Consider the following 10,281-nt stretch of genomic DNA (forward strand, 5'->3'; position numbering starts at 1 on the left):
TGCCTATTGTTTCTTCGGTGCTGATTCTGTCGTCCTTCCACCGATCACACTCGAAAAACGTGTGCTCGGCGTTGTCAATTTTGTCTGGGCAGTATTTGCACGTAATAATTACCGTAACTCCTATACTTTCCCGCTTCACAGCATTATTTATATTTGTGAAAATTCTTACCGTAAGATGGACGGTGTGGCTTAATGTATATAGAATAAGCAAAAGGAAATTTAGTATAGACCGGATAGCTCAAATGGTAGAGTAGCCGACATGTCTTCGGAAGGTTCTGGGTTCGAATCCCAGTCCGAGCTATCTAATAATTTTTTCTCGCATACTCTATAAACTCACATTAAGATGATCCTCTCCACATTCCTTTCTCAATCCTTTCCTCCCAATACCCTGTTACGTGAATGTGGAACGCTTCACGTAATAATTACCGTAACTCCTATTCTTCCCTGTTTGACAGCATTATTTATATTTATATTTGTAAATGGTGTGCTGTGCAAATCTATCTTGAAAAGATAGGCATGTATGTGTGTGTGTGTGTGTGTGATGTGTGTGTGTGTGTGGGTGTGTAAACCTCTTATAACTTTTGAACGGCTTGACTGATCGGATCGAAATAGGTGGCGATCGAAAGAGTATCATTGCCATTAAATTTCGTGAAAATTTGAATCGATTCGGTTCGCTAGATTTTGAGAAATCTCAAAAATAAAATTTTCAAAAAATCGTTTTTTTGGAATAACCTAAACTGCTTTACCGATCAATTCCAAAAACTAATTAGCTCTTAAGTTTAAAAAATCACGTCGATTGCCACCAGTCCCGTCAAAATCGGTTGATTCGTTCGAGAGTTATCGAAAACGAAAAATTTCGAAAAAAGTGTTTTTTTCAAATAACTTCGACATTTCTTTTTGGATCGTTTTTGATGAAATAAAATAATTATTAGAGCCTAAAAAATCACGTCAATTGCCACCAAGAACGTGAAAATCGGTTGATTGGTTCGTGAATTATCGTTGTCGAAAAAATTCGGAATAAGTGAATTTTTCAAATTTCTCTAAGATTTTCGGTTTGATCAGTTTGTGTTTACAAGTATATCATAGATTTTGAAAAACTGCGTGGAACTCTGCCAACCGCGTGAAAATCGATTCATTCATTCAAAAATTATTGCAGTTTAAAAATTCAAAAAATACTGTTTTATTAAACTCTTATCAGACTTTTGAGCTCGAAGACTTCAAAAGCTTAGAACAGCTAACTCTATGAGCTTGGAGAGCTCGAAATAAAATAAATTATATTTTTAAGCTCGAAGAGCTCAAAAACGCCATAAGTGCAATTTTAAGACCTTATTTATAGAATTAGCGGGAAGTTCCAGGGATGGCCTTTAGGGTCAACCGTTTTCCAAATTTTTTTTATACCTGAACAAGATTTGCTGGAGTAATTTCAAATATAATTGGCTTAAGAACATCCGGAAACACAAATTATTTTATGTTTACCGTCGAGAAAAATAATGTGAACTACTTGATGATGTTAAAGGAGTATCGTGAGCTGTTCATTCTAAAATTTTATGAACATCAGGAAGAATATAAGTGAATTCGATATATTGCATACAAAGTTATAATTATAACTATAGAAAATACAAATTTGCAATCAATAACAACAATTTAAAAATTATTATCTCTTTTTTTTCTTAATTGATACGATTTTGAGGTTATCCACATTTACAACGCTCAAGCCTTGCGTCGTACTTTGATCGTCGATTTTGAGATGAGCCCGATATTTTTTTATATAGATCACAAAGTGGATGTTACACTAACTGATATGTTTATGAGTTTGGTTAGCAATTTTCACCCGCAAGAGACAAAGCTTGAAGGAAAATGAATTCGAAGATGAATGATGGTTGACATATTGCGACAATAGAATTTATTATTTACAATGTATTGAAATATATGTACTTTGTTCAATACACTAAGCTTTAGCCCGACGAAGCGGGCTGGGTTCGCTAGTATTTATATATATAAATATATGAAAAATATATGAAAATGCATGTGGGTACTCAAATGAAAGCTCTTGATGAGTATAACATCGGGATGAGCTTATATCTTCAAAAACGTCAATATTTAAGAAAGTACAGTGCAATTTAACAAGTTATTATTAAATAAAGCAAAATTTTATTTATAGATCACAAGTCACGGCAGTCACATGGTGACTGCGAGGTTGCTAATTATTATTATTATTATTAATAAGTTTTATAAATTAAAAAAAAAGTAATTCAAGGTACAATAAAAAAAAATATTTTTATAGCCCAACATTAGACATAATTTAAAATGATAGTGTTTCTACTATCAGAAACATCCTAAAGTAAAATATGTAAGAATGAAATATTTTATAAAAATTTAATCAAAGCGGATGAGAGTACAGTAACACATTTCTATCTATATGTATATATATTTGTACATAATAAAGATAGCAAGACACAAGTTAAATAACTTCCGTAGTAACCTTGCCAATTCAATGAAAAATTATTGAATGATCTCGTAAAGTATCTATACACATAATTTACCTCTTTACGTCTCCTGGCACCTCAGCAAGGCGTTATATTTTGAATCTATTACACTTTACGAAGCAACATTTGATATTAAAATAAATCACGAGACCCGCAAGTTTAACCAGTCACAAGACCGAGCAAGATTATGTCACGTAATAAAAAAAAACTAACAATAATAAAAATAAAATAAAATAACTTGAACCCGAAATTTAAGCTAACAATAAAAATTGTTTAATTAATTAAATTCATCTTTTTTTTTTTTTTCTCGAGTACTATATAAGCGTTATGTTATTAATAGTGGAATGTTATGAGTAGAGGCGAACATATTATCCATCAAAGACCTCGAGAAAGTAATTGAACTTAGTTGACTCAATAATCGCCGCTAAAGTCCAGCAATTCTATTACATTAAATTCATAAAATAATTCTTGTACTTGTGAAATAAATATTTTTTTTGACAATTCGTCATCTAATGGCTTAATCTTCCGCAGTTAATTAATAAAATAACAATTATCAAATAAACTAACCGCTTTATTTTAGTTTTTTTAATAATAAAATTAATCTCGGAAACTAGAGGTAAGATAAAAAACCTTTTGCGTTTAGTTTGTCTTTGTTGATCCAACTAAAACTTTAATTAAAGATTAAATCTTGTTTAATAACAATGACAACAAAGTACAATAACAATAAAACAAATGTGTCCAATGAAAACCGATTCTACTGACACGTATACACTAACCTCCTTGACATCTGCTTGCGCACGCGGTTAATGTTTTGCATTGAATATAACGCGGATGACATTACAACCTTAAATGTGAATGGATATGCGCTATATACATTAATCATTCGACTATTACTCTTTTTCTTAATGGACTCTTTACAATTAATAAAATAATAATAATAAAAAAAAAAATTATTATTATTATTAGCAACTTTGCAGTCATTATGAGGCTGCCGTAATTTGTGACCTATAAATAAATAAAATTTTGTTTTATTTAATAATTACATTTATTAAATTACACTGTACTTTCTTGAATATTGACATTTTTAAAGATATAAGCTCATCCCGGTCTTACACTCATAAAGAGCTTTCATTTGAGTACCCACATGCATTTTTGATATATTTTTCATATATACATATATATAATATATATTTTGAAGATATGCTCATCCCGATGTTACACTCATCAAGAGCTTTCATTTGAGTACCTACATGCATTTTTGATATATTTTTCATATATTTATATATATAATATATAAAATATATGAAAAATTGATGTGGGTACTCAAATAAAAGGTCTCGTTGAGTGTAACATCGGGATGAATTTAGATTTTTAAAAATATCATAAGTTGACAAAATACAATATAATTTCTTCATTATTGACATTTTTAAAGATATAAGCTCATCCCGATGTTACATTCATCAAGAGCTTTTATTTGAGTACCCACATGCATTTTGACATATTTTTCATATATTTATATATATAAAATATATTCATATATAAAATATATGAAAAATTGATGTGGGTACTCAAATGAAAGGTCTCGATGGGTGTAACATCAAAATGAGCTTATATCTTTACAAATGTCAATATTTTACAAGATACAGGTAATTTCTCAATCCTGTATCTAGAGATCATTTTCGAATGCAGCCTAAATACTTACAATAAATTAACTATCGGCGAGAATAAAATGAAACCTTTAAAAGGCGAAAATTCAAATCTAGACCTTTGCAATGACACTAAAAAAAACCGATTTTATCATAAATTTTTCTTATTCTCTAAATAATATAGATTATTATTATTATTATTATTATAAAAATAGTTTTTTCCAACAAAAAAAACCCAAGTGATTATTGATAAAATTTACTCCAATAGTTAAAATTGAAGTTCCATAATTTTATTAGCTATTAGCCCATTAAATTAATATATAAAATAAAAATGTCTGTAAAAGATAAATTACTTTAATGACAAATGATAAACATGTGCATCGACATACATATGTTACTACACATGTATGTATACATTAAACAATATGTGTAAAGAGTTTTAAAAATCTCAATCAACATATGTAACTTATGTCCAAATTATAACTTGTCTTCTTTAAAATACTTGAACATTTGTGTTTGTATTTTATTTTACCAAGACACAAATACGTATGAAGACATAAATACATGTGAGAGTGTATAATCGACAAGTTTAAAATTTGAATTTTCTCATGCTATCACCACGTGGCGAACGTCTGGATTTTGCCGCTGCTGGTTAGGTTCTCTACGGGGTCCACATCGGGAGTCACACGGCTCATATATATATATATATACATATATATTACACTGGTAACCAGTACGTATACATATATATGTATACATACTGGTTACCAGTGTAATGTCTCAGATCTCAGACGACTAGTAAGAGAGTATATACATGTACAACACGTACGGGCGATCCAACGGCGAATAGAACGCGCTTTTCACCACGCGGTCACGCGTTTCTCGCATCACATCGCGACCACTCTAAATTCAAACATCCTTATCTTCTATTTCTACATCTATTTTTGCTAAAATAACATCATCTACATTCTTCAGACAGTATTTATATTTATATTTTAAACTTTAAATAAAAAAATAAAAATAAATATCCTGAACTATTTCGGAGGTTTAATTACCAAGACAAATTTATCGCAAATGTCAGAATGACATTTGTCAAAACAATTGTTGCACTGATAGAAGAATTTTTTTATATTTAATAAACTTTATTAATTTTTAATAAATGATTGTTTTAAAATCAGAGAATTTAATAAATATTTATTAAATGTTAATAAATATTTATTAAGTTAACAAATATTTATTTACAATTTATTAACTGTTATTAAATATTTATTAATGGTTAATAAATATTTGTTAATTGTTAACAAATATTTATTTAAAATTAAAAGCAAAAATAGAAATTTTCTTTTGACACTTTTTATAACTTTATAGTTAATATTTAAAAATAATAAAATTTAAAAATTTATTATTTTTATTTTTAAATTTAAAATTTAAAAATAATAAAATAACTAATAGTTAAAAATATAAAAGAAAACTATTAATAAATGTACTTTCTCCCAAATAAATATTTATTGAATGTTAAAAACTATTTATTAAAATTTAATAAATTAAATTATTAATAATTAATAAATATGACACTGAAGTTAGCTAAAAATTTTTGATTTTTTTTTATTAATTAAATTACAACTAAAAAAAAATTTCTAAAAAATTGCACTTATTGTTTAATTAAAATTTTTTCAATAAAAAAATTTTGAAATGTCGGCTAACTTTATTTTCATTAATATGAAAATTAAGTTAGCCGGCATCTAAAAACATTTAGAATATTTTTTTATTGAAAAAATGATTAAAAAAAAATATTCATTTGTAAAAAACTTTAAAAACTGTAAGGGCAATTTAAAAAAAATATTTTTTTGTTCTAATTTGATTATTAAAAACGTCGGCTAACTTTAGTATTATTTATTTTAATTAATAAATCCTTTTGTGTATAATTTTAACTCTCGAAATTATCCAATTGTTTTATAAAAAAAAAAATTAATGAAAGTTAAATTCCTGATGACTGTCCTGTTTATTTTTTGCGCGGAAGTGACTGCATGCGAGTAATCTCTCTTAAAAAAAAAAAAAATACTAAAAAAAAAAAGAACCTTGCCGGGCAGAGAGAACTTTTTTTTGTCTAGGTCCGGATAAGACGTTCCCTTAGATTTTTCTTATGCAAACAGAGATAACAAAATTTTATTTATGTAAATATAGACTTATATAGATATAAATGTTATATTAAGGTATGAGTATTTTATTTATATAACTGAAGTGTGAAGTGCAAGATTACGCGGCGCTTTATCCTAGCTTGGAAAACATAGACAATTAATTATTTATTCGAGGCCGTTAAAATGTTTACTGTTTTCCGGAAAAAATTCATTTCGTATGATAATGATAAGTTATTTAAATAAGCCATGAGTTTCAGCTATTCACTATTCATTATAGTGTACTGTAATAACTATATAAAATATAAAAAGCGGTATGGGTCTAAATAAATTATACGGGCTCAAGGAATGCTCGCACATCTGTACTGGAGAACCTTCGACTTTGTATTGCTCTTAGGTAGCGAGTAAATTCGAGCTAAGTGAAGTTTACATAAGTTGAGTAAGAAGAGTATGTTGAGTCGATTTGAAGTAATGCTAAACTTGACTCAGGTGTTAATGTCATGTGAAGTCAGACCTTTAATAAAAAAAGATTCGTTAATAAACGATTACCAATAAGTGTATTATAATATCAAGACACTTTACTTTTATTTATACTTTATATACACTGTTATGTATTAAGTGTTGCCCAATCCAGTCACACGATCCTATCTACATCTATGTGTACATATCTCCCGTATTCCACGGACTAGTACGCGTCCAGGAACCGAGCTTTTTTATTTGTTATTTCATTTTTGACCGTTTCATCATAGTGCGATAAAATGTGATACTGAAAATAGCAAACATCCGATGATTTTTTTTGTAAATAAGTTATATAATAAAAATAGTTATAATAATTATTATTATTATTAATTTTTCAATTATTTTTTTTTATTGAAGAAAATTTAAAATTCCCGCTATTTTTAGTTTGCGCGAAAAATTTATGAAACAATTAAATTTATGAAAATTAAGTTAGCTGACGTTTAAAAATTTTTTATTGAAAAAATGATTTCAAAAAAAATTTTTTTTTAAATTACAGTTTTGAAAAATTGGAAAAACTATAAGTGCAATTAAAAAAAAATCTTTTTAGTTTTAATTTAATAAATTAAACAAAATCAAAAAATAAAAAATGTCGGCTAACTTTATTACTATCAATTAAATTTATGAAAATTAAGTTAGCTGGCATTCAAAAATTTTTAGAATTTTCTTTTTTAATTATTGAAAAAAAATTTTTGTTTGTAAAAAATCTTTAAAAAATGTAAGCGCAATTTTCAATAATATTCTTTTGATCTTATTTAACAATTAAAAAAAAAAAAATTAAAATTAAAATAATTACTATTAATTTTAAATTATTGTTTTATATTGTAAAAAAACTAAAGTGCCCGCTCTTTTCAGTTTGTGCGACAAAATTCCAGCGGAAAGAATTAAATTTATAAAAATTAACCCTTTAATGTTCTGGAAGCGCAATGAATCTCAGTGTGAGCTGTTAGGGGAGAGAGCCAATCATAGTCTGTTATGAGGTTGTGTGAAAGATGGTTTAGTTGTAGTAGTGTGTCCATGCGTCCCCTTCTACTACTTTTCTGGCCCCCTCTCTACGAAAAAGACTATAGCTCTCTCACTTAAAGAAAAAGATATATGACTCGAATTAAGAGTGGGGATTCAAGGCCGAACATTAAAGGGTTAAGTTAGCTGACGTTTAAAAATTTTTAGAATGTTTTTTTATTAAAAAAAATTATTAAAAAAATCTTTAAAAACTGTAAGGTAAAAGCCCCAATATATGATCATGTACCAGTCTATGATCATATATTGGGGCTTTTACCTTAAGTGCAATTTTGAAAAAATATTTTTTTGTTCTAATTTAATAATTAAAAAAAAATAAAAATAGTAATAATAATTATTTTTATTAATTTTAAATTACTTTTTTATATTTTAAAAAATCTAAAATTCCCGCTATTTTCAGTTTGCGCGACAAATTTCCAGCGGAAAAACTACAGTCGACGCTCTCTGTATTTGACCACATTCTTCCTCTGTATTTGACGATTTTACACAGCTCTTATGGACAAGGACGAGCCAAATACAGAGAATGGTCCTGTACGGGTGAGTCAAATACAGAGAGCGTTGACTGTATTAAATTTATGAAAATTAAGTTAGCTGATATTTAAAAATTCTTAGAATTTTTTTTTTATGGAATAAATTATTAAGAGCGGTTGATAGTTGATTTTCAAACGAGTTTTGCTCATGAATAAGATAAAATTTTGAAAAAAACGCTTCGCTCTTTTTTAGAAAATTTTCATTTATTTATGCATAAAATGCGTTTTAAGATTCCCTAAGTTGTACAAGTATGACAGAGATACTTTCGTTTGTCCAATAGAGGGCGAGAGAGAGAAAAAATGTAAACCCTTCTTAAAAAAAAAATTTTTATTTGTAAAAAACTTGAAACTATAAGTGCAATTTTTTAAAAATATTTTTTTTCCTAATTTAATAATTAAAAAAATTAAAATGTCGGCTAAATTTACTTTCAAATTAAATTATAAAAAAGTTATGAATGTGAATTTAGCAGAAATCTGATAATTTTTTAATAATTTATAAACAATTTATTTGTTACAGAAGAAATAGTATATAAAAATTCATATTAAAACTATTAAGTTAAAATAAATCTACAAATTCTGAAAAATTAGCTGTGAATTCACCGTCAATAAAAAGATAGCTGACATTTATAATTTTTTTTTTTTTAAATTTTTATTTATAAAAAACTGTAAATGCAATTTTTAAAAATATTATTTAGTCGAAATTTAATAATTAAAAAAAAATCAAAAAAATCGGTTAACTTAATTTTAAATTAAATTAATGATAATCAGCGTGCCGAGAGAAATTCTCAGTCAATGTGCATCATATAATCCATCGAATATTCTATAAAAAATAACGAGCTCTCAACTGTACGGGAAATTCGGATAAAAAACAATAAAAAATAAAAAAGCATCATGACAGCTGCGCGCGAGATGTGCGCACTTAAAAAAGGAAGTTAAAAAGAGGGGGTAAAACACACACCGAGTTTGGCGAGTCGTCAACGTTATACCTGCAATTTTTTTCCAGACGCTATTAACAAAATCTCTAAGCGTAATTACTCATTTGTCATTAAAACTGACGATCTATGTCTACAACATAATCAACATAACAGTCTTACCTAAAAATCAAATGAAAAATAAATTAGCGCCATTTTTCAGAATAATCATTCATCAATAATCATAATCATCACAATTAATGTTAAAATAAAAAATGGAAAAAAAAATAGACATACCTGTCCGATCCATGGCTATCCTCTGGTCAGTGTTAACAGCTGCAGACGCCAGCATAGTAGTATTATATCGATAAATAAAATAAAATGTATTATATTTATTTGAGAGAATCGGCAACCGAATTTAGTCCCACCAACACTCTCTTACTCTTGTCGCTGTGGATTTACGAAATCGTGACCGTTTTATTTCTTTGTCAGGTAGACAGCAACTTCAAGGACGCTTGGTGGGCCCTCACAACCACTTTTAACAATCACAAAAACTATTATTAATTTATTAATATAAATAAATATTCAAATAATTATTTAAACAACAGTAATTGTTATTATTAATTTTAAAACGCGCGTTAAATTAACCTCGAACGCGTGGCCGGACTCACGTGCTGTCACTTTCGTTTAAAAAAAATTATTTTGTTGAAAAAAATTTATTTATAAGTCAATAAATAATATTGCAGTCACTTGAGAACTGAAATCCGAACTGACAATGTGAAAAGCTAGAAAAATTTAAAACAAATTCACTTTGACACGGCAACACGCGGTAAAATGACGTCGGCGTCCGCTTGGCTGATAAGCGACGCAGTGTTTGACAGAACCGCACTGTTATTATTTCTCTACCACTTTTTTTAAGGTATGTTTTTTTTTAATTATTTTTATTCAGTTTTAACAAACTTAAATAATTATTATTATTTATTTTTTTAGCCAAGATATTAATATTTATTTATTTTATTTAATAAAAACTAACCGGG

At 27.6% G+C, this 10,281-nt stretch overlaps 1 protein-coding gene across 2 annotated transcripts in view; it reads right to left on the minus strand.

Annotated features, from left to right (window-relative positions):
* The window catches only part of LOC123259196 (homeobox protein TGIF2LY-like), a 29,310-nt gene extending 19,083 nt beyond the window's left edge, over positions 1-10,227 (minus strand). The window contains exon 1 of one of the 2 annotated variants that reach the window (XM_044719533.1): positions 9,542-10,227. In XM_044719533.1, the coding sequence (XP_044575468.1) occupies positions 9,542-9,596 (55 nt within the window). In that variant the 5' untranslated portion in view covers positions 9,597-10,227. The remainder of the gene's footprint in view (positions 1-9,541) is intronic. The other variant, XM_044719531.1, reaches the window with a different exon arrangement.
* Positions 10,228-10,281: the final 54 nt, after the last annotated feature.

Source organism: Cotesia glomerata, linkage group LG2 (genome assembly GCF_020080835.1).
Source record: "Cotesia glomerata isolate CgM1 linkage group LG2, MPM_Cglom_v2.3, whole genome shotgun sequence".
NCBI lineage: Eukaryota > Metazoa > Arthropoda > Insecta > Hymenoptera > Braconidae > Cotesia > Cotesia glomerata.